The sequence below is a fragment of the Homalodisca vitripennis genome, chromosome X (genome assembly GCF_021130785.1).
Source record: "Homalodisca vitripennis isolate AUS2020 chromosome X, UT_GWSS_2.1, whole genome shotgun sequence".
Taxonomy (NCBI): Eukaryota; Metazoa; Arthropoda; class Insecta; order Hemiptera; family Cicadellidae; genus Homalodisca; species Homalodisca vitripennis.
The window spans coordinates 10577175-10604081 of NC_060215.1; the positions used below are offsets into that span (position 1 = coordinate 10577175).

A 26907-nucleotide genomic window follows, 5' to 3' on the forward strand; every position below is an offset into this window, starting at 1 on the left:
GTTATTGTTTATTGTAAAATATCTATTAGTTCACGATGTATTATATACATACACACACATGCACACAGTTCAAACTATAGAATGCATGAAACACATACATCGTTGTTATTGTTTATTGTAAAATATCTATTAGTTCACGATGTATTATATACATACACACACATGCACACAGTTCAAACTATAGAATGCATGAAACACATACATCGTTGTTATTGTTTATTGTAAAATATCTATTAGTTCACGATGTATTATATACATACACACACATGCACACAGTTCAAACTATAGAATGCATGAAACACATACATCGTTGTTATTGTTTATTGTAAAATATCTATTAGTTCACGATGTATTACATATACACTGCTATTATTATAGTACTTATAAAAAATAATTGCATTTAAAAATTATGTAATACATTTCTTATCAACAGGTTCATTTAATAACCTGTAGTTCCAAATATATTGTAATTCATAGTAGCCCTTCAGTAATTTATTCATCCTTAGTATTCTAATATGTTTTGTTTTCCTTCTCATTCTGGTTTAATCGTTGAGCGTATATTTGCTACATGTGTCTATTGTGCACGTATATTCATGCAATAAGTGATTTATAGAATTAGATACATTTTAAATTTAAGCATAACGACTTGCTTGTGCATAAAAAGGACTGATAAATAAGCTGCGCAGAGCTGTCAAAAATAACAGATAATTCTGTTGTATTTTGCCGACTGCCTCCCGCACGCACCTTAAAAGGTGCATTGGAAGAGTAATATTAAACTGCATGTATTTATTTCATTTACAATTTTCATAAGTTGTGTTGCTTTGAACGTCTTGAAATATGTTTTCTTCGAATACAAATGTTTGAACTTGAACATGGTTTACAATAAAAGGCACCATCCCACCCATTGAAGTCCTCTTCTCGCCAACCCCAAAGTAAAAGAATTTCCATTTAAATATATTTTTGATTAATCTAAAATATAGTGGGATAACCATTTAAAACACCTTATGTAGTTTAAATCGATCAATTAGCATCATGTGTGTGTGTGTGTGTGTGTGTGTGTGTGTGTGTGTGTGTGTGTGTGTGTGTGTGTGTGTGTGTGTGTGTGTGTGTGTGTGTGTTTACAGAGTTTACAGAGTTTACAAAAACCTTTATTTCAAAAATGTACATACATTTACAGAGTCAGGTGCTTGGAAGCACGTGTGACTTATTTACAACATAATGCAATAACTTAGGCTAAATATACATGCAGTTGGCAATTCAAGGTTTTTTTTCTTATTTTTATGCTTTCTTCCACCATGGTGCACAAATACTATACTCTTACTATCAGCCCATAATATATACTTAATTTACTACTTATACAATCCAGATTTTAACAAGAACCATCTCACAAAAACGAGGTAAAAAAAAAAAAAAAAAATTTAACAAGCATAAATATATTAAGTTAAAATAAATATATAAATAATAAAATATTAAATATCAAATATCAAATATCACATTTTTGGCCAGAACACTTTCTATCCCCATGAACAACCATGTGTGTGTGTGTGTGTGGTGTGTGTGTGTGTGTGTGTGTGTGTGTGTGTGTGTGTGTGTGTGTGCGTGTGCGTGCGCGTGTGTGCGTGTGTGTGTGTGTGTGCGTGTGTGCGTGTGTGTGTGTGTGTGCGCGCGCGCGCGCGCGTGCGTGCGTGCGTGCGTGCGTGCGTGCGTGCGTGCGTGCGTGCGTGCGTGCGTGCGTGCGTGTGTGTGTGTGTGGCGACGGTCATTACGCTGAAGACATTTCTAAAGTGATGATAAAAGTCTTCTAAATTTATATAATAAACAAATCATAACTTTCAGTTACGCATTCAGTTATACGTAGTACACGAAGTAAATGTTATTAATATGTTTTTGTACAAACCATATAATGGGGATGGCGCTGTTTAGGTGACGTTATATGATTTGTATGGACAAAATTCAGCTCTTTTCTTTCTTTAAAGGATGTTAGTGTTTACAAAACTAACCTAGCCTGTACAATACTAGCCGCTTGCCTAGTATAACAATCTTTGTGAACTCAGTTAATATTATACAAGATTTATATACTACTATATTATATGACCACTTCAAAAACCCTTTGTATTCATAACAATTTATTTGAACTAGAAATTGGAACCCCTAAACATATACATAATACATAACATGACATATACACAATATCTAATACATAAACCCGTGTGCAATACAATTCCGTAAATCATTGATTAAAGTGAGAATAGTAAGAAAGAAGTAAACACGTGTTAGGTATAAGATGTCTTTTTGTAAGATATATTTTATTTGAGTAGACAATTTTGTCTCTTCTCGTTGGTGTGCTCAGTAAAAAAATAAAAGCAAAGGCCACCATTTTGAAACTATTACTAATAAATTTGTAAGTTTTAGTAGAAAGCAACAACCTAAAAAGACATAGAAGCATAAAACGTATAACACCGTTACTTTTAGTTCTAGGTTATTTTTTGAGTTACGATTTTGAAACTAAAAATACAGACTGACTCTAAACGACTATTTTCCGATATCCGACTAAATTTGCACACTTTTTAAACATCCTGTATGTCATACAAAGATTGAATGTATAAAACGTGCTTCACGTAACATGTTCAGAATTTTTACGATTTAAACAAGTCGAGTATCGCGGTTCAACGTTTAACACGGTTACGTAAATTGTGAGGGGTAATCGCGACTTACATTCCAAAATAATATTAGCTATAACGAGGGTCATGGGTCTGTGACCAAGCACTTAAGTGGCTTAGATTTTATATTTAAGAAAAACTGCGTGTGTAGAAACTAATGTGATGTGATGTAATGCTGAGCAAGGGTTTGTGGACGCTGTAGGGTACAGTTCTTGACCCACTTATCTTCGGACTTTACTTGAAATACTGATCAGTAGTCGTATTACATGAACATTGACAGCAGTAAAATTTTATGCATTTTATAATCGACTTTGTCACTTAATGATTACATCAACATGTTGATAAAATAAAAAATGTGGGCAGAAAACCTTAGCCTAAGGTTAATCCACAGTTTCACACATCATTCTTGTCCAACAAGTAATACATTCAATATTTTAATTTAAACAGTAGACCCCTATGTTGTGTTGTATTACATTACTAGAACAGATAATAAATATTAGTTATTTAAAATTTGAGTTAAAAATTGCAAAAACTAATTACAGAGATTTATTTCCTGTCAACTTACGCATGGATATCGTTTCAGCAGATGATGGTCATCCGAAAACAAATATTTCCACACAGTTATTTCTCTTTGGTTTTTTACTTCTTGACAAGTATGACATAGGTACAACAAACAATAAAGAGTTTTTATATCACTAATATGATAACTATTTTATGAAAAGATATGACTTTAAACTACTGGCAATAGTAGTTCGCCTATCACCAGAATGAGCTTCCACAACTTCAACGTTAGTTAAAACATTATATATATAAATATAAATAATAAATTTAGAAATGTTAGAAATACCAGTTTAGGAAGTTAAGAAATTAAAAATACAATTAAATATTATTGAGTTCCAAAGAAAAAATTGCACAGCAGCTTACCGTATTGGGCATCATTTTGTCCGTTGTACGGGGCAATCCTCTCACGGTATACACCTAGACGAAGGACTTGAGACTTCAGTTTTCTCAGAGCTTGGCAAGCCTGTAAAACGCAAGTTAAACACATAATGTTTAGGCGATTCAAACAATATTGAAAAAAAAAATGGATTTACATATTATTCGGGTCTATTTTGTCAACCCAGACAAAACATTGCAAAGTCTTTTACAAATCAATCACTTTGTAATCGCTTTAAATGAAGTAATACATTATGTGGAAGAGCAATTTCCTTGGTTTTACAATAATGGGGTCAGGTAACGTTCCTATCTTATCTTATCTGCTAATGCCTCCGGCCATCAGAGGGAATTAAGGCAGCACCTTCGGTACTGTCCCTCACTGATGGTGATGTAAGAAAACATCCCTTGAGATAGTGCCTATCAAAAATACCTGAGAGAGCCATCAGATGTTAGAATGTATAAATAGCAATAGAAAAATTTGAGTGGTTTATTAGGCCCTAATAATCTGATACATACGACTATGTAGACCATGAGTACATTGCGATCATAAAGGTCAGTAGGCTTTCAACCACTACCGGTAGTAGCCATGGCTGGGTATTGGTATTTCAGAAGTAATGGAATTTCAGCGGTACATGTATTTTTATTGTATAAAGTAAACAATACGTTACACCAGTGTTGCGCAGTTTAGTGGCTACTCAAAGTTCACAACATACGTTCATATTCTCGTTCTTTCTCCGAGTATAGGTCACTCTACAAGTCTTGCGTTAAGTTTGGGTTAAGTGAGGACATCCAGTGGGCCTGGACCTTTGCTTGACACGCAACTCGATGATATTTTTATATGGCAAAACGATAGAATTCAACAAGAAACAAAATACGAAAGGTTATAAATATAAAGCCAAAGTTTAAATACAAAAAAATGTTTGTTACTACCTGTAATTTTGTAATGTAAACTATACGGTGTATTTAATATTTTTTAAATATAAACATTTTTTAATTTTCAAAATGTAAATGATTTTTAAACATATAATGTTTTGGGAACTGTCATTTTTAGTTATTTTTTTAAGGGTAGGTTCTCAACTATTTTGGTTAACATTAGAAATTTTATAAGTTTTCTGTAAAGTAACAATACAAAAACTATTAAAGCAGTAAGTTTGTTTAACACCTGTACATTTACAGCAAATATGTTTTTAAATGATCTGTGGCTAGAGACCTTTAAAATGAGATATCACACGCTCCTCTTTCTTTACATTTAGAAATTTGCCAAAAACAAGCCCCCATCACCTAAAAATACCCCTTACAGTTTTTAAGGCGGTTCAAAATAATTTTATTGAATTCTTTAACCACAAGAACTTGTGGGGGGGGGGGTTCAGGTGAAACGGAGTTTCTGCCTTCATTTGTTATACTGCTACAATCAGTGGCATATAGTAGTGTCGTAAGAATGTTGATGAATTCATGTCAAGCCGCTGGGATATTTGAGATTGCTGGGTCTGAGGTCAATGCGATTGTGACCTAATGATTGTAAAAATTATGAGGTATGAGGTTGTGTGGATGAAATCATGTAAATTGACTTAAACTATTGACGATTGCGATACGATGTAAAAATTGTTAAAAGAATGCAATAAAGAGATTATTATTATTATGTTCTTCAACGAATAGACCTCGGGACCGCTACAAAGAATATTGAAGCAATAAAAAATATTAATGACCACCATGTACATTGCCGGAAATCTGCTAATTCACGTCTCATGTGAAATGATTAGAGTGCACGTATCCAATAACCAACCGGTATTCAACATCCTAGTGAATGCCTTATTTAGTTTACAAGTACTTTATATGAAGAAGCTGAAAAGGCGTTCAGATAACTCAAGTCATGTTCTAAAACTGGCCAAACTAAGAGTTTCACAGTAACACATTAGAAAGACTCACTAAGAAGGTCGTCAGGACAAAATTTGGACACCCTGGCAAATAGACCCTGGTGATTTGGTAGGCATCATGGTAATGAAAAGATTAGCAGTAAAATCCCTTGACCATCCTAGCTGCACAAGTTGGGCTTCTACCTCAATGTAAAGAGAATAACGGGCTCACTAGAAGTCTGCAAACGCGGTTAGTGATGCGAGTAACGTTCGTTGATAGTCTGAAATTATGTGTTAGCTGGCTGGTTTATCAGTGAGATTTACAATATGTCTCATCAATCAAAATATTGTAGTAACTAAATAAATAAGATGCACTGGTTCACGAAAGTATCAACAATTATACGTGCATAACAAAATATTTCTCATAATATTCATGATGAAGCTTACTTGATGATGGGAAGCACTGCTCATGTCAACTCCGTTGATCTCCACCAGCTGATCCCCGGGCTTGAGGCGGCCATCCTGCGCGACCAGACCGTCCGGGAACACCTCCTGGACCACGATACAACGCTGGAAGCGAAAACATACAGTAAACACGTGGAACGGGACAGTGGCGAACTGCCGGAGACTGTGTGGATAAACCAAGGCAGTAAAAATTGATCCATGAAGAAAGATGGGTCAGATCTACCTTGTGTGATTCAAATTAACCGCAATGCAATAATTAATATTATTATCCTAATCCTATTCTTAGTTTCTAAGTACCTGAACAGTTAATAAATTGAAAAAGTGTATAGATACATTACAATAATTACATGATCTAAATTAGATTCCAATCTAGTATCAAATAAAGCTTGAGCTACAAAAAAGTTTACAAACTCAGGTTTAATGTTTTTGTCCAGACAGTCACGTATGTAAATTTTTTAAGCAAACGTCACTGAAATCATATTATTTGCTAGTTTAAAAACCCATATTTATAAAACAAATCTTTCGTCTTCCGTTCACTCCAAACGCTCTCGTATTAAATCACTCCGGCGATGTCGGGATACACCATCACCTGCTAACTTTCCGTGAAGAGTATAACGCTAACTATTGGAACTTGAAACAGCTAATTGCCTCGATCCTCTCTAGATAAGAGGGAAGAGTTAAGCTTTAATCAAGGATCAAGACTACCTACCCAGCAAGCGAACGCCATCCAATCTTATCTTAGACATATTACTAACATAATTAGGCCGACGTAGATCACTACAGATTTCAAGAAACTTCTTGAGCAAGACATAATAATCGGCTTACATCAGCTTTATCAAAGCAGTCTAACTCATTTTCGTATATGAAGAATAGAACTAAACCGAGAACGTACATTAAATATGCATTGATGTTAACTGCACTAATATCCATCACTGTATTGTGATTAAAATCAGCTAGCCCATACACATAAAATACAACCTTATTTATACATATTTAATAGGCCACGCTATTCATCTGCCGGCCGCTCATGTGGAAAATGTATAAACTGCGTTATAACAGTAACACGTCTCAAATTCACAAGGTTTTATTTCAAAAACTTAGTTTGAGTGTCTCAGTGGTAATTAATGTTTTGTAATGCGAATGTCAATGAATTCATGCAAATATATGTTGAAACTGAGTGTTTATATTTTAAAGAAACTTTATTATATGAAAATAGTACACCTAGAAACACAAGAAGTGTGGTAAAATAAGTAAGTACATGGAATGTTCAAAAAAATATAGGGATAGATTTCCAGAATGATATATCCCACATTGGTTTAGTAAAATCCCTAAAAATATTACAAACATCAGTTATCTAAATTACACTATCCCTTCTTTAGCTATCAAAGTTGAAAGACAATTCACAAATTCACACAAAAAACACGTTTCTTTATTTTTAGTTCATATTTACATGACGATATCACAGGAATAAGTTTATTGCAGGATTATGTTTATTTAATTTAAACCACTAGCTAAGTCATCTCAAAGTGAACGTCTGTAAATCTTCGTTTATTAGCACTAAACAAGAAAACACAATAAATTAAATAAAACAGTATCAACCCATAAATATAATAAAAAGTAATTATATTAAATAAGGGTGACACAGATTTCTTTAAAAAGGCAAATGACAGGGTACAGACCATGACCTCGTCTACACATGTAAAACACGTTTCATATGGTTATGGTTACAAATGACACAAGGATGTATATACGGGTGAAAGTATTAGTTAAAAGTGGAGACTATGATTTGGGCAGATAACCCACACGCTACCAACCATTTGCCTCGTATCTCATAAGAAACGATTGACAACGTTGAGGTTACGAGGGATACAAGGATGTATACAACAGTGAAAGTATTAGTTACATGTGGAGCCAAGTATTTGGGCAGATAACCTACACGCTACCAACCATATGCCTCGTATCTCATAAGAAACGATTGACAACGTTGAGGTTACGAGGGATACAAGGATGTATACAACAGTGAAAGTATTAGTTACATGTGGAGCCAAGTATTTGGGTTGATAACCCACACGCTACCAACCATTTGCCTCGTATCTCATAAGAAACGATTGACAACGTTGAGGTTACGAGGGATACAAGGATATATACAACAGTGAAAGTATTAGTTACATGTGGAGCCAAGTATTTGGGTTGATAACCCACACGCTACCAACCATATGCCTCGTATCTCATAAGAAACGATTGACAACGTTGAGGTTACGAGGGATACAAGGATGTATACAACAGTGAAAGTATTAGTTACATGTGGAGCCAAGTATTTGGGTTGATAAACCACACGCTACCAGCCATTTGCCTCGTATCTCATAAGAAACGATTGACAACGTTGAGGTTACGAGGGATACAAGGATATATACAACAGTGAAAGTATTAGTTACATGTGGAGCCAAGTATTTGGGTTGATAACCCACACGCTACCAACCATTTGCCTCGTATCTCATAAGAAACGATTGACAACGTTGAGGTTACGAGGGATACAAGGATGTATACAACAGTGAAAGTATTAGTTACATGTGGAGCCAAGTATTTGGGTTGATAACCCACACGCTACCAACCATATGCCTCGTATCTCATAAGAAACGATTGACAACGTTGAGGTTACGAGGGATACAAGGATGTATACAACAGTGAAAGTATTAGTTACATGTGGAGCCAAGTATTTGGGTTGATAACCCACACGCTACCAACCATATGCCTCGTATCTCATAAGAAACGATTGACAACGTTGAGGTTACGAGGGATACAAGGATGTATACAACAGTGAAAGTATTAGTTACATGTGGAGCCAAGTATTTGGGTTGATAACCCACACGCTACCAACCATATCCTCGTATCTCATAAGAAACGATTGACAACGTTGAGGTTACGAGGGATACAAGGATGTATACAACAGTGAAAGTATTAGTTACATGTGGAGCCAAGTATTTGGGCAGATAACCTATACGCTACCAACCATATGCCTCGTATCTCATAAGAAACGATTGACAACGTTGAGGTTACGAGGGATACAAGGATGTATACAACAGTGAAAGTATTAGTTACATGTGGAGCCAAGTATTTGGGTTGATAAACGTTGAAGACTCTCAGAAGACACATTTGATAACGTTGTGGTTACGAGTGATACAGTATGTATATACGAATAGAAATGTTAGTTAAAAGTAGAGAATGTGGTTTGGACTGATAAACCACACGCTACCAAATAAGTAGTAATTGCCTTCGTCTCTCACAAGAATCCTTTGACAACGGAAGGTTGTGATTACAGATGACACAAGGATGCATGCACGGGTGACAGTGTGAGAGTGAGAGTGTGTGAAAGGGGAAACACAGATTTGGCAGACAAACGATACAAGGATGCATGCACGGGTGACGGTGTGAGTGTGAGAGTGTGTGAAAGGGGAGACACAGATTTGGGCAGACAAACGATACAAGGATGCATACACGGGTGACGGTGTGAGTGTGAGAGTGTGTGAAAGGGGAGACACAGATTTGGCAGACAAACGACACACTACTGAGCAATTGCTCTCGTCTATCAAAAGAATCCTTTGACAACGGGAGGTTGTGGTTACAGATGACACAAGGATGCATGCACGGGTGACAGTGTGAGAGTGAGAGTGTGTGAAAGGGGAAACACAGATTTGGCAGACAAACGATACAAGGATGCATGCACGGGTGACGGTGTGAGTGTGAGAGTGTGTGAAAGGGGAGACACAGATTTGGCAGACAAACGACACACTACTGAGCAATTGCTCTCGTCTATCAAAAGAATCCTTTGACAACGGGAGGTTGTGGTTACAGATGACACAAGGATGCATGCACGGGTGACAGTGTGAGAGTGAGAGTGTGTGAAAGGGGAAACACAGATTTGGCAGACAAACGATACAAGGATGCATGCACGGGTGACGGTGTGAGTGTGAGAGTGTGTGAAAGGGGAGACACAGATTTGGCAGACAAACGACACACTACTGAGCAATTGCTCTCGTTTCTCACAAGACACCTTTTTGAAAAGGCTCCGAAGGAAAGCTGACTGTGATATAAGTTTTTTCTATTCCATTTTCTCTCCTGTAAGATATAGCTGGTGAACTACTGCCTTTCTATGGGACCCCTCCCCATACTAGGTCGATAATTTCTGAGTACACTAGACTATATAATCTACCCGTTTAAATTTAGGATGTTTACTTCTTGATTGAAATGAAATTAATGACATAGATTTGAAACCAAATTTCTTCTTTTCTTGTACTCTCTGGAGTGAATTTTCGTTGATCACTATTTAATCTTTATCATATCCCAATCGATATTCAATTTTAATGGTCGTAGTCAGTAATTGTTCTTCCAAGCTTTAATAATTCTGCTCACAAATTGTACTTTACTGCTATATTACGTGATGTTTAATCCTACATTTTCCATAATTACATAAAGCCTTATAGTGGTGTACGAGTATAGTATTGAAACGGATCATATATAACCTACGTGACACCTAACAGTAACAATGAAAAAACAAGGGATTGTTTATTATACAGTACTTGTCCTTCTTAACGCATTTAAAAGTATTTTGTATGAAGCTGTAATTTATCTTTTTATAACAATATAATTAAGCAATCGGACAACGTTAACTACCAATGCCAATAAACTATGAAATCACGCAAACTCTACTAGTAATAAAAACATATCAATGGACTTAACACTAGAATTTTTAAAATTACTTTAATAGTATGATTGGTACAATACAGTATCTCACGTCTTTGATTTAAAATTCGGTTAAAATGTAAAATATAGTATCAAGAACCTTTATATTTAATTTTGTGGGTACGTGTCTTTTTTACATCTAATACAAAAAAATCGTCAATTCGATGAAGTAATTTTATGATCCTCTCCACAAGACAGTATTGTATTTAGGCATTCGGCGTAAGATTACATCCTTCGACTTATCTAATTCTCAGTAATTAGTAACATGTCTGCTTTAGTGGATTTTAAGAGTTATAGGTGAAGGTACGTTTTGAAATATGTGGTGTAATTTAGAGATTGAAGTTTTAAAACTAATTTTAGTTCTAAAATGATCTAATCAACCCCACTCGGCTCCTTACGTAGTCCTGGAGTAAATTATACGTGAACTTTCATGAATTGACAGTATTATGCAATAGTAAAGGAAATGTCTACCAATCGATTAGTAATATCGGTTAAGTATTTGTGAAGACAGACCGGTAATTAGTATTGTATATCGCAATATCGATTGCGAGCCTAAATGGCAGTTGAGCTGTCTGAAAGCATCCTGTTTATTCTTTAATATCTGAGCTAAACCCTATGGGGAATAGCCGTTATATAATTGTATGTCGTACTCCTCTAGTTTCGTAATAATACAGTAGTATTGTGGACTGTACAATACAAAGTGTGAAAGTAAATTCATCATATAGTGATACAATAAATTCGGTGACACTACGTTTCGCGAGTTACAATATGATCTCTTCTTCAGCTGAATAACATATTACTAATATATTCTAAGTTAAACTAAACTAATTATCGAAATTGATGATTGAGAAGGAAATATTTATACATGGATGGCCGGTTACTACATGCAGACCTATTGTGGCCTGTGTTCTTTAGTTCAGTTATGATTCCGGACATGAGTATCAAAACGCTTTGAATCATTTGTTGATTTTAGCCTAGATTATAGCTGTGTATTAGGTCAGTTATCCGCCTGAGGAAGTGGTCAGATTGCAGATCTCGAAACGCAGTAATACTGATGTTTTGGAATTGATTTTATTTATTACCAGATATTGGAAAAAGGTGAAATTATACTTATTAAAACATTCTAGTATAATTGATGCACACCACACACTTTCATCAAGAGTCAGTTAATGTTACACGTTCATTAAATATATTACCAAAGTGTCCCTTGTTTGCTTGCTACTTCTCTGTAGTTCCTATACTCTCTAGCCACCAACACTGGTAAAGTACCTGGATTTCTCAGTACTTTTCAGTTATTGCACACCTAAAGAGGTATTGAAATAAATTAAAACAAATGGCAGTAAATCAGATCAGTTGTGTACAGGAAATTTGTATTCCCCAAGAAGTACATTTCTAAAATAACACAACAGACATGAGCTGAGTGCATATGTTGTTGATTATTGCATAATAATAAGATGCTGAGGCACTAACTCATTTATAATGAAACAGTTTAAAAAATGGAATATCGGCGAAGAAGGATAGGACGAGTTCATATTTAAATATATATCAATGACGAAGTTACCTCGAGCATAGCGTTGGATTGGAAAAAAGACTCACAGAACAAAGTTATCAACAAATATGTATCCTATATGTTTATAAAACGTATAATCAACAAATATTTGATGGTCATGACGAGGATTCTACCACAAATATGTATCCTATATGTTTATAAAACGTATAATCAACAAATATTTGATGGTCATGACGAGGATTCTACCACAAATATGATACATTCTACGACAAATATGATAGATTCTTCCGCAATATAAAGGAATCTGTAAATTTAATTGAATATTTATTTAAATTTTATTCAACCAAATATTTTCACAAGTACAAAAAGAGGATGCAGACTAGGAATTTGCCCTGACTGCGATATACGAAGACAATACTAACACCAACCGTCCTGTAGCTGTATATGGACAAGTTATGGAAATTTTAACTTCCACTTGTAAGATTAGAAGAATCAGAAAATCTGTTATTGTTTTCGCATAAGCCTGCTGACACCGTAACAACTTTCGGTAACTTCAATATTCATACACAGTATTAAGAGTTTAAGGATGACCTCCTTTTCATACATGTTATAATGGGAGCGTTACACGCAAACCTAAAGCTTATTATATATAGTCTAAAGAAGTAAAACGTAGCCAAACAGTTTTAACGAAAGACAATGGAGGTGAAAAATGTCATAAGGAAGCACGATGCACAATTTACTCGATTTGTGAATATGTAAAAGTGTGCTATAGTAATAATAATATTTTATTGTTATAAACAATTAATATAACTGTATTGTAAACGTAATTTCAAAAAGTTTTAAAAATTAATCCGCACATAGCTTCCATTCAAAATAAAATAGCTGCTAACTCTGGAATTCTTTGTCTTTTGTAAACTTTCAAGATAATTTTATTGTACCAGAACAATGTTTGAAGTTGATTTAAAGAGTTGTTAACAACACTGTTCAAAGACACAAATGATCCTTATCAACATTTGTATCTTCAGCGTACTGTACCATCAACATAGTTTGGAAGATCATTTACATACAGTAAAAATAGTAATGGGCCTACGATTGAACCCTAGGTACTCCAGCAGCTAAACTACGACCTACACAGAACTCCACTCTTAGCAAGAACAATTTGCACGCGTTGATGTTTGTCACGGAGGTAAGAATTAAACCTCTGGCACAAAAGGCGACAAGCAATATGTAATGATCTACAGTGTCAAAAGCTATTTCAAGGTCACAAAAATACGGAACCAGTGACTTTTTCTATCCAACGTAGTAAACAACACGTTTTTTACTTGTGTAAAAGATAATTTAAATTCATCAGGTGATTTGCCTTCTGGATACCCAAATTAATTACACATACAACTAAATATTCCGACATACACGTATCAATCATAAACTAGGTTTTCACATAACTTACCAAAAGTTTTACTAATAGAAATCGGTCTATAGTTTCTGTGCTACGTTTTATCGAAGACTTACAACAGTCAGACAACAACTTAGAATATAAGAGTGTGTTAAGAGTGAACTGTTAAGGAGTGATTACAGAGGAAGCTGTAATTTTAATGAACCTTGGTGAGATGTAAACATCACCAGTAAAGCTATCCTTTAATTCTGATATGCTATCCCTAACTTCAAACTCAATAATAGCAGGTGCCAAGGAAAGAGTTGGAATATTAAGATATACTATATTGTTCTTCAATAGAGACGTAGTACTAGAAGCAAGTACTGTACTTAAAACTGATGATTAGAGACTAAATGCAATCAAACAAGGACAATTCTGATTTCAGCCCTGATTATCTATATCCTAAATCATGAACTGTGAACGAATACTCCTATCCTCGACGAATCCCTTCTCTATTTGCCAAACGGCCTTGCTGATATTAGAACACGAAGATCTATGAGAAATTTATAAGTCGGTGATATTAATTATATTTTATTTCATAAATATTCTAATAAATAAGAGAGAAATCACGCTTTGGAAAATACAAATCTAACAAGTTTTATGTTTTAATGTTTGTAGATTAAACCACCTGGGCTATTTTGTTGATTAAATATGCCCTGTTTGATATGAAAAAACCACTATTCAAGAATATATCAGTTATGCAATAGTTTGTAACTGGTTATCAGTCCTCAGAAAGCTCAGTTGCAGGTCAACCAATACGAGTAAAACTACGTCTGATAACGCTGATATTCGTTTCTCTAAATTTCTTACACCGACACAAAAATATTATCTGCTAATATTTGTATATTCAAGAATATATCAGTTATGCAATAGTTTATAACTGGTTATCAGTCCTCAGAAAGCTCAGTTGCAGGTCAACCAATACGAGTAAAAACTACGTCTGATAACGCTGATATTCGTTTCTCTAAATTTCTTACACCGATACAAAATATTCTCTGCTGATATTTGTATATTCAAGAATATATCAGTTATGCAATAGTTTATAACTGGTTATCAGTCCTCAGAAAGCTCAGTTGCAGGTCAACCAATACGAGTAAAACTACGTCTGATAACGCTGATATTCGTTTCTCTAAATTTCTTACACCGATACAAAATATTCTCTGCTGATATTTGTATATTCAAGAATATATCAGTTATGCAATAGTTTATAACTGGTTATCAGTCCTCAGAAAGCTCAGTTGCAGGTCAACCAATACGAGTAAAACTACGTCTGATAACGCTGATATTCGTTTCTCTAAATTTCTTACACCGATACAAAATATTCTCTGCTGATATTTGTATATTCAAGAATATATCAGTTATGCAATAGTTTATAACTGGTTATCAGTCCTCAGAAAGCTCAGTTGCAGGTCAACCAATACGAGTAAAACTACGTCTGATAACGCTGATATTCGTTTCTCTAAATTTCTTACACCGATACAAAATATTCTCTGCTGATATTTGTATATTCAAGAATATATCAGTTATGCAATAGTTTATAACTGGTTATCAGTCCTCAGAAAGCTCAGTTGCAGGTCAACCAATACGAGTAAAACTACGTCTGATAACGCTGATATTCGTTTCTCTAAATTTCTTACACCGACACAAAATATTATCTGCTAATATTTGTATATTCAGAAAAGGGCGCCGATACAATCCGCGATGAAGCTTGGTAAGTCCTGAACCACGCAGTCCGCAGATCCGACATTAGCGATAGCATTATTAATGCAGGAACACTCGGGTTCCCCGGCCGTGTGCCACCACCACTGCAGCTAGCAAAATAAAACAATTGAGCAAACTTTACACAGGTATGGCTTCTCTTGACGCAGTCCGAAAATGATTGTTAAAATCTCTACCAATGTAAAGTTTAAAGTGCAGCCTAAACAAATTCTAAAAGCCAACTCAAGTTGTTAAAAATATGGTATATTGATGACCTGTAAAAGACTACAATATTGAACCTTTTATTTTTCAAAATGGATAGCGCCCCATTAAAAGTAAAGTTTAACACTTAAATGGAAAATGGCACATTTCAGAGCAAATGATTCACTATACCGTCTCCTACAAGTATGCACTCCTGGTTGAGTCACTTCTGGCATGTTAGTGGTCAGCCCGTAGCCCTGCATACAGAGCCCAAACTCTGCTCATCATTTGTCAAAACTTAAGTACTCTCATTTGTTTTCCCAACTGCAACCTCATTTCTTGGAGCTTGCATGTTAGATTGAAATTATTTTTAATAACTGTTGTTTTGATTTTCCATTTATACAAAAAAATAATTAGTGATGATTAACAAGAAAATTCAAATGAAGAAATTAGTTTACTTACAACAGATTTATGTTAAATATTTAAATGGGGGCATCACTGAGATAGTGTTCTAAGCAATGACTGGAAGGGCTGAATATTCGAAATAGAACGCAATATTTAATACATATGCCGAATAGCAACTGTTTACAAAAAGTAATTCGTCTTCACGTCGCCTGGTAAAATAAAACATTCCTTACCTTAATTTCGTTTAATTTTTGTTGATGAACGATAAAACGCGTTGCTACTTATATCACAATTATTCTACAACACGATTAAGACAGCAAACTGGAAAATGTAGATGATACAACATTGCCACACGTTAATATGACATGTTAAATCATACAAACAAAATTATAGTATTGGAACTTTGCAAATGCTAATTAATTTCACTAACCTGATCAAATACGAGTTCCGTAAGGGCTCCAGGATAACAGAAACAGATAGCACATCATGTTGTTGCAATAAAGGTTACAATAGCAAACTAATATTTCTTGCTTTGCTGTCAGCAATAACGAACCTGTTTTGCTTGCTACTGTGGAATGTATTTGATTTGCATCTGAAGATTTGCATATTTCACTGGGAGACGAGCATTTGAAAGATAAATGTAGGAAAACTGCATAGTCCTTGAGATCTGAAGGGTAAACACCCACTAGCCTAAGGTAGTGCGGAAAACTTCCCATTTAATACATAGAAGGGGCGAGACCAATATATCATTGGATCCAAGCCTCTCAACTCCAGCCCATATGTCCTCTGTTTATGTATATGAAATGAATAGGGAATTATGAATGGAAATTACTACTGTTTTGTACAAACTACCGGTTGGTGTTGTGTTAATTCGTTGCAAACTATTAAATAAACAGCAGTACTTGACTACATTACTAACATACATCATATACACTACAAATTGAATATGACACAACAATGCAATTCTTAGAAATGAAAAATATTTTCGAAATATACCATTCGGGACATACAAATGAAAGGGCAATATAAAGTGTCCTTTATTTTAAAGTTATTAAAAGCAATAAAATATCCAAAAACACTCTTCAGTGTTAGTTACAATGTTTACGGACATAATAACGACATTGACTCCATACAGGGTGACATTATCCAGAATCAACAGTTTTAGTTTTTTTAAATGTTTTGACTGACTATTTCTTTCTTATTTTTACTAAAAATTATTACTTGTTGATAGTAGCACAGTTTTGTGTTTGTCTCTTTGAACTAATAAGGGAAAAAAATCAACCCGGCCTGAAAACTGGCCCGCATTAAAATATAGTACTTCTGTAAGGAAGAGCTGACCTTTGAGTCAGGGACATTCACATGGGTCAGGCAGGACAATACAGAGAACCAGTTAAAAACCCGTTATTTACAGGACAATGTGTGCTGCAGTGTATATAATTTAATGAATATCAACTTGTCGCAGGAATTGTCTAGTTGAGAACAAAATTATTGTATTAGAAGACAGCTGCAGAGAAATCGGTTTAGATAAGTCAGATTTGTGTATTTCAAACTGCTATTAAAGATGTCAAACAGTCGCATATAACTCTTACCTAAATAAACAGTTAAACCATACTTAGACTGGGATTGGTTAGCTTAGAGGTAAATTTAGTTCAGTGCTGCCAAGTGTAATAAGGTACAGTTAGTTATGTCAGAGGAGAAGCTGGGTAAATCCTTGAATAAGAAGGAAGACTTAGAAGGTAGACTAAGAAAATTCAGGACAATCCACACCCTAGTGAACATTTGGGACATACTATGCAACCTCCAGCAAACACCGTACCAGTATATGACATCAACAACCGTCAGGGGAACGGATATCAATATATAAATAGTTTAAACGTATTTAATAACTTGGCGAATACCACAGAAAAATATTTATTATTGAGATATGTAAGAGATAGTTAAAGCTAAAAAAATTAAACTAGTTTGCCGCACCTAGAGTTACTTAGTCTATTGCGATGTTGTACTGATACACCATATTTAACAAAAATCATAGAAAATAATAATTTAATGCCTAATATAATACCTTGTACAGAAAGAGATTTTTCAAAAATGTTGTTTCTTCTACGGGTTATGGAAATATTGAGAAAAGAATTTATTTATAATCCGCAAAGGCATGGTGAGGAGTTGTCTATGGATATCTACGACATAAATTCAAATAATGAAATTTCATAATTTAATTTAAAGGAACAGGAACTATAAAAACCGTGTAAAGCGAGCAATTTGGCCCAAATTTTTAAAATCAATTCAAATACTTTTACGAATTTCAAATATTTGTGCACAGCCAGTCCACATTTAGGATCACGTTCAAGACAATTTCAATGTTTATCCTCATTCCAGTTAACCTTCCTCTTAGTGAAGCCTACGGTATCTGAAGCCGTCTCAGACTTGATTCCTGTAATCTGGAATTATTTTTCGTCTAATTTTATCGAAACAAGTCGGTAAGGAAGAAGCTAAAACGAACCTTTACACCTTTTCGACATCGTAATACACTCAGTTGTGCACCTGATGAAACAATGATACTGCCACTTCACATAGGTTACACTACATTATTATATTTTGTAGTCTAGGACGTTCTGATGTCGAAGGTTCGTTTTGAGCTTCTTTGTCACCAACTTTTTCCGATCTCTTCAGACGAACATAACTCTAGATTCCAGGAGTCAAGTCTGAGACAGCGTCACATACCAGGTGCTGCAATAAAATGAAGGTGAACTGGAGCTAAAATCAACATTAAAATTGAATCAACCCTTCCTAAAATAGCGTTGTTATGTGTTAGGAACAAGTCATGCATTCCAAAGCAACACAAAATGTATCCACCGAATGTTCAAGTTAATATCCCACGTCTGAAGGCACTTGAGATTATTATTAATTCAGTATTTCCTACATGACATACTAACGATTGTAAGAGTAGTTTTAATACACGCAAGGTATATTCAACTAGACTACAAAATGTGTGCACTGTTTTAAATAGGGAAACATTGAGGGGAGAATTGCATGTTGAATACATCCTTCAACACAACTTTATTACATATGTATAAATAATTCAGTTAATAAAATATGAATAATATCCCACAAACATATTTTCAACTCACACAACATTAAAACTGTTACAAGAAATGTATACGTGTAAAATATGTTGAGCTGAACAGATTGCTTCCAGTGACTCGTATGGGAACTCGCATCATGGGATGTAACGTACACGAGACACTGTTGTGTAAAATATGTTGAGCTGAACAGATTGCTTCCAGTGACTCGTATGGGAACTCGCATCATCGTATGTAATGTACACGAGACACTGTTGTGTAAAATATGTCGAGCTGAACAGATTGCTTCCAGTGACTCGTATGGGAACTCGCATCATCGTATGTAATGTACACGAGACACTGTTGTGTAAAATATGTTGAGCTGAACAGATTGCTTCCAGTGACTCGTATGGGAACTCCATCATCGTATGTAATGTACATGAGACACTGTTGTGTAAAACATGTTGAGCTGAACAGATTGCTTCCAGTGACTCGTATGGGAACTCGCATCATCGTATGTAATGTACTCGAGACACTGTTGTGTAAAATATGTTGAGCTGAACAGATTGCTTCTAGTAACTCGTATGGGAACTCGCATCATGGGATGTAACGTACACGAGAACCTGTTCTTAAAAGGGATTATACAGTTTCACTTTTAATAGGTAATGAACAAAATAGCAGCCTGGCGCAAACTTCACGTATACTGATACTATTCACAAAAATATAAATGCTGTTAAAACCAAAGACTATTAGTTGAAATAGTGAGTTTTCTACAGATCAGCGTATTTACTCTCTAGCAGTGTGTAAACAGTTTAATTACGAACAGTAAGATTGCAATAAGCTTGTACAACTAAGGTGAGCGCAGCGGAGCGGGAAGATCAACTGCTATTCACAATTATTAATGTATTACCGGTAAGATTTGACAAAGACGCATGCCTTACTCGTAAATTCCGACAAAAATGGAGCGATAACAGATTGTTCACGTTTTATGACAAGTACCCAACAACGTAACCCCTTAGTGTACGTTTTGTAGTATTAAACTACGTAAGATCACTAGGTACAAAGCCGCAGTGTTACTAAATTTATTAGAGATAAACAGTTATTGTACTGTAGTATAAGCTCATTTACTTACGCCCGGGGCGAGCACAGAATATAAGATTGTTAACCACTAAAGTCATAAATCATTTTAAATGTCTATTTAAATCCTGTAATTTACACTAACCTTTTTGAAGGTGCCTATTCTAAAGGAAACACCTCTAATAGTGTGTTATAAAAAAATATGGAAGTTTAAAAGTTCTAAAGTACAGAAAATATTCCGAATATTCACGCCTGAACATTAGAAATGAAGCTATATCTTGACGCAGGTACGGCAGAGGTAATGCCCAGGACTGCAAATAGAGTTTCCGCGGTACATGCCGGGCCGTTACCTTATATTTACAAGAAATTAATGAAAATGATGTTGCTATTTGCTACTTGTTTTAATGCAAACATTAACATTTGCGCTTTTGTAATACTCGGTACATTTACACCGTATGCAATTATACTGTTTACACTACGCACTATTATACAATTAAACATATGTTCGTTAGAACGTTAAACGTAATTATGATTAGTGAGTTGTTCTGGAGATTATACAATGTTTGAGAAGAATAACTTATATTTATATGTTTCATTACAATATTACATGAGAATTAAAAATATCCACACAATCAAATCACGTTAACCCAACCGTTTTTATAATTGGACAACCATATTCAAGACTATATACTATGTACTGCATTTATATTCTGCACACAGTAGCACAAGTACAGAAACAATATGATCAGGGCAACCCGACCAGTATCTAAGTAGCCGAGAATCTAGAGACATGTTACTCCATTGCCTTCGAGATCGGGTAATCAGAGCAACCCGACCAGTATCTAAGTAGCCGAGAATCTAGAGACATGTTACTCCATTTCCTTCGAGATCGGGTAATCAGGGCAACCCGACCAGTATCTAAGTAGCCGAGAATCTAGAGATATGTTACTCCATTTCCTTCGAGATCGGGTAATTAGGGCAACCCGACCAGTATCTAAGTAGCCGAGAATCTAGAGACACGTTACTCCATTTCCTTCGAGATCGGGTAATGAGGGCAACCCGACCAGTATCTAAGTAGCCGTGAATCTAGAGACATGTTACTCCATTTCCTTCGAGATCGGGTAATCAGGGCAACACGACCAGTATCTCAGTAGCCGAGAATCGAGAGACATGTTACTCCATTTCCTTCGAGATCGGGTAATCAGGGCAACCCGACCAGTATCTAAGTAGCCGAGAATCTAGAGACACGTTACTCCATTTCCTTCGAGATCGGGTAATCAGAGCAACCCGACCAGTATCTAAGTAGCCGAGAATCTAGAGACATGTTACTCCATTTCCTTCGAGATCGAGTAATCAGAGCAACAGGACCAGTATCTAAGTAGCCGAGAATCTAGAGACATGTTACTCCATTTCCTTCGAGATCGGGTAATCAGGGCAACCCGACCAGTATCTAAGTAGCCGAGAATCTAGAGACATGTCACTCCATTTCCTTCGAGATCGGGTAATCAGGGCAACCCGACCAGTATCCAAGTAGCCGAGAATCTAGAGACATGTTACTCCATTTCCTTCGAGATCGGGTAATCAGAGCAACCCGACCAGTATCTAAGTAGCCGAGAATCTAGAGACATGTTACTCCATTTCCTTCGAGATCGAGTAATCAGAGCAACAGGACCAGTATCTAAGTAGCCGAGAATCTAGAGACATGTTACTCCATTTCCTTCGAGATCGGGTAATCAGGGCAACAGGACCAGTATCTAAGTAGCCGAGAATCTAGAGACATGTTACTGCATGTCCTTCGAGATCGGGTAATCAGGGCAACCCGACCTGTATCTAAGTAGCCGAGAATCTAGAAACATGTTACTCCATTTCCTTCGAGATCTGGTAATCAGGGCAACCCGACCAGTATCTAAGTAGCCGAGAATCTAGAGACATGTTACTCAATTTCCTTCGAGATCGGGTAATCAGGGCAATCCGACCAGTATCTAAGTAGCTGAGAATCTAGAGACATGTTACTCCATTTCCTTCGAGATCGGGTAATCAGGGCATCACGACCAGTATCTCAGTAGCCGAGAATCGAGAGACATGTTACTCCATTTCCTTCGAGAGCAGGTAATCAGGGCAACACGACCAGTATCTAAGTAGCCGAGAATCTAGAGACATGGTACTACATTTCCTTCGAGATCGGATAATCAGGCCAACACGACCAGTATCTGAGCAGCCGAGAATCTAGAGACATGTTACTGCATTACCTTCGAGATCGGATAATCAGGCCAACACGACCAGTAACTGAGTAGCCGACAATCGAGAGACAAGTTACTGCATTTCCTTCGAGATCGGATAATCAGGCCAACACGACCAGTAACTGAGTAGCCGACAATCGAGAGACATGTCACTGCATTTCCTTCGAGATCGGATAATCAGGCCAACACGACCAGTATCTGAGCAGCCGACAATCGAGAGAAATGTTACTGCATTTCCTTCGAGATCGGATAATCAGGCCAAGAGGACCAGTAACTGAGTAGCCGACAATCGAGAGACATTTTACTGCTTTTTCCTTCGAGATCGGATAATCAGAACAACACGACCAGTATCTAAGTAGCCGAGAATCGAAAGACATGTTACTGCATTTCCTTCGAAATCGGATAATCAGGGCAACACGACCAGTATCTAAGTAGCCGAGAATCGAGAGACATGTTTCTCCGTTTCCTTCGAGATCTGGTAATCAGGGCAACCCGACCAGTATCTAAGTAGCCGAGAATCTAGAGACATGTTACTCCATTTCCTTCGAGATCGGGTAATCAGGGCAACACGACCAGTATCTCAGTAGCCGAGAATCGAGAGACATGTTACTGAGTTTCCTTCGAGATCGGATAATCAGGGCAACACGACCAGTATCTAAGTAGCCGAGAATCGAGAGACATGTTACTGCATTTCCTTCGAGATCGGGTAATCAGGGCAACACAACCAGTATCTAAGTAGCCGAGAATCGAGAGACATGTTACTGCATTTCCTTCGAGATCGGGTAATCAGGGCAACCCGACCAGTATCTAAGTAGCCGAGAATCGAGAGACATGTTACTCCATTTCCTTCGAGATCGGGTAATCAGTACAACCCGACCAGTATCTAAGTAGCCGAGAATCTAGAGACATGTTACTGCATTTCTTTCGACATCGGATAATCAGGCCAGCACGACCAGTATATGAGTAGCCGACAATCGAGAAACATGTCACTGCATTTCCTTCGTGATCAGGTAATCAGGACAACCCGACCAGTATCTAAGTAGCCGAGAATCGAGAGACATGTTACTGCATTTCCTTCGAGATCGGGTAATCAGGGCAACACAACCAGTATCTAAGTAGCCGAGAATCGAGAGACATGTTACTGCATTTCCTTCGAGATCGGGTAATTAGGGCAACACAACCAGTATCTAAGTAGCCGACAATCGAGAAACATGTCACTGCATTTCCTTCGTGATCGGGTAATCAGGGCAACACGACCAATATCTAAGTAGCCGAGAATCGAGAGACATGTTTACTCCATTTCCTTCGAGATCGGGTAATCAGGACAACCCGACCAGTATCTAAGTAGCCGAGAATCTAGAGACATGTTACTGCATTTCCTTCGAGATCGGATAATCAGGCCAACACGACCAGTATATGAGAAGCCGAGAATCGAGAGACATGATAATCCATTTCCTTCGAGATCGGGTAATCAGGGCAACACAACCAGTATCTAAGTAGCCGTGAATCGAGAGACATGTTTCTGTGTTTCCTTCGAGATCGGATAATCAGACCATTACGACTAGTATCTGAGCGGCCGACAATCTAGAGACATGGTACTACATTTTCTTTCGAGATCGGATACTCAGGCCAACACGACCAGTATCTGAGCAGCCGACAATCGAGAGAAATGTTACTGCTTTTTCCTTCGAGATCGGATAATCAGGCCAACACGACCAGTATTTGAGCAGACGATAATCGAGAGACATGTTACAGCATTTCCTTCGAGATCGGATAATCAGACCAACACGACCAGTATCTGAGCAGCCGACAATCGAGAGACATGTTACTGCATTTCCCTCGAGATCGGATAATCAGACCAACACGACCAGTATCTGAGCAGCCGGCAATCGAGAGACATGTTACTGCTTTTTCCTTCGAGATCGGATAATCAGACCAACACGACCAGTATCTGAGCAGCCAACAATCGAGAGACATGTTACTGCTTTTTCCTTCGAGATCGGATAATCAGGCCAACACGACCAGTATCTGAGCAGCCGACAATCGAGAGAAATGTTACTGCATTTCCTTCGAGATCGGATAATCAGGCCAACAGGACCAGTAACTGAGTAGCCGACAATCGAGAGACATGTTACTGCATTTCCTTCGAGATCGGATAATCAGGCCAACATAACCAGTAACTGAGTAGCCGAGAATCTAGAGACATGTTACTGCATTTCCGACGAGATCGGATAATCAGGCCAACACTACAAGCATCTGAGCAGCCAAGAATCTAGAGACATGTTACTGCATTTCCGACGAGATCGGATAATCAGACTAACACTACCAGCATCTGAGCAGCCAAGAATCTAGAGACACGTTACTGCACTTACTCTGTTTAAAGTTTACGTTTTACAACGGAGGACAAGTAAAGCGAATTTTGGACAATACAATTTAACTGCACAGTATGTAAATTTAAAAAAAATGGATATTAAAAAAAATCATAAAACTCATTTTTTATAAAATTAATGGCCCTTCACAATTTTCTCAACTTCCATCGGTCTGGTCCAATATAATGTCTGGATAGAAGTTGTTGTCCAACAAGAAGCTCTCTTGTTTTCTCAAGACAGATTCTTGGTTCGTTTCAGATATGTAATCTAGAACGAACATTCAGCTGAAAAGGTGATGTTCAATTACTTAGTACATTGAAACAGAACGTGTTTAATTTTCTTCTCCACTTGTTTTGGTGTATTTCTTCAAGAACTTGATTTCTCTTATGTATTAAAATGCAAGTTGGAGCAAAATTTTTAAACAAATGATCTACCTTAAAATATTTATACAAATATAGAATTTATTGTAAAATATGCTTATATGATTGTTTTAACGACAACTTTTACGAATATGAAAGCAAAACTTCAATTAAATTAAGAAATGCAGTAAAAATTGTATTACTGACGGATAAGCAAGAGTACATTTTATGTAATAACCTTTTTAAAACAAGTACCTGCAACAGTTGGTTAGGTATACATGGTAAAGTAGGTCACGATCCCACCAAGTTGTCGACCACACAAATCATGGGGAGATAAAATCGTGATTCACGATCACTATAGTGTATTCATCAATACCACACACACATCATTGGGTGAAAAACATGCTCAATCCCTACTGTCTCCAGACTAGTCTTGTCAGCCTGCTTGAATTGCGTCCTTTGTGGTCAATACCGCGGTGCAATTTAGTTACAAGTTACGATTTACTTACCGACATTGAATGTAGAATTTGTTTTAAAAATATGTTAAATGCATGTGTTTCCGATTTTCATGGTTTCATTTAAACTAAATTAAGCATTATATCTGAATTAATATTCATATACATTGAAGAATTATGTTATTGAAAGAAATTTTACTGTACACTCAGAAATTATTACATATATACAGCTTTTCTTTCGTGTAATAACCTTTGGCAAAGTCAGTATTTTTTACTATAAATCATTTCCGGAGCAATTTTTTATTTCTAACTGTCCTTGAGGAAATACAACTAAACAAGGGAAGAAGAAAACACATTTTGTTTCAATATACTGAGTGATGGAAAATCACCTGCTCAGCTGAATGTTTGTTCTAGATTACATATCTGAGATCAATCAAGAATCTGTCTTAAGAAAAAAAGAGAATTTCTTGTTGGACAACAACTTCTATTCAGACATTACATTGGACCAGAGAGATAGCAGTTGAGAAAATTGAGAAGTGTTTAAACGTGTGTACAGTAAGAGTGCTTGACTCTGCATCATAGCACCTTCTTCCTACTATGGTCACGTGCAGGTTGAATTCAATGTGAAGATTAAATTACTTTCATTAATCTGAGAGAATATATCTTCTGTCCGGGAATTGAGTACTTTTATTTTGGCCACCTTGTTTGTGGTTACTCTGTAGTCAGCGCAAACACGTTCTTCCAGCATTTGGTTTCAAAAAAGGAAGTATTGAGGTATCGGAATTGAAATGTTCTATTTTTGTAAAACCTTACATTATAATCTTGCCAATACATTCTATGTTATCCAGTCCATGGAGCGTTGATAAATTTATTGATTTAATCTCAGCCCAGTATAGTTTTACTTTCTTAGCAAGTCTCATCCAAATATCGAATCAACTTTTCCATTTATAATGGAAAACTTTCCAACAAATTCTTACTTCTCGAACAAACACTAATCCTCCTGGTTTTAACAACTCACCAGTGTATGTTCTGAGCTCCAAATAGGTTTCAAAATGCTGTTATACAACACAAATACTTTATAATCATTCTTGAAAACAGAAATCAATGTTTCTCCTATGTCTAGGAACCAGTTCCCTTTGATTTGTACTTTTATAATGAATTTTCCAACTTGCCTTTCTAATCATTTATTATTAGTTCCAAATACTTCATCTTTGCTTTCCACTTCTTCCTGCTCGGCTTGGTGTTGGTCTCCTTTATTCTGTTTCCATTTTGCAAACAAACATTAGCCAACATTCGTAACAAACTGTGTACATAAATGTACATTTGTAATGCTCGAAGTTCTATTGTTCCTTCATCTTGGTTTGTGGATGTTTTGAACGTTGCGATAATGAACAGAATTTTTGATTTGTATAAACTTTCTTAAAGTAGTATTATCCGTATGTCTGTGA

At 36.3% G+C, this 26907-nt stretch overlaps 1 protein-coding gene across 4 annotated transcripts in view; it reads right to left on the reverse strand.

Annotated features, from left to right (window-relative positions):
* Positions 1 to 26907, reverse strand: part of LOC124368677 (ligand of Numb protein X 2-like) — a 392173-nt gene that overhangs the window by 15889 nt on the left and 349377 nt on the right. For all 4 annotated transcript variants that reach the window (XM_046825960.1, XM_046825961.1, XM_046825957.1 and 1 more), the window contains 2 exons: positions 5897 to 6019; positions 3585 to 3684 (listed from right to left, as the gene is read on the reverse strand). In XM_046825960.1, coding sequence (XP_046681916.1) covers positions 3585 to 3684; positions 5897 to 6019 — 223 coding nt within the window. The remainder of the gene's footprint in view (positions 1 to 3584; positions 3685 to 5896; positions 6020 to 26907) is intronic.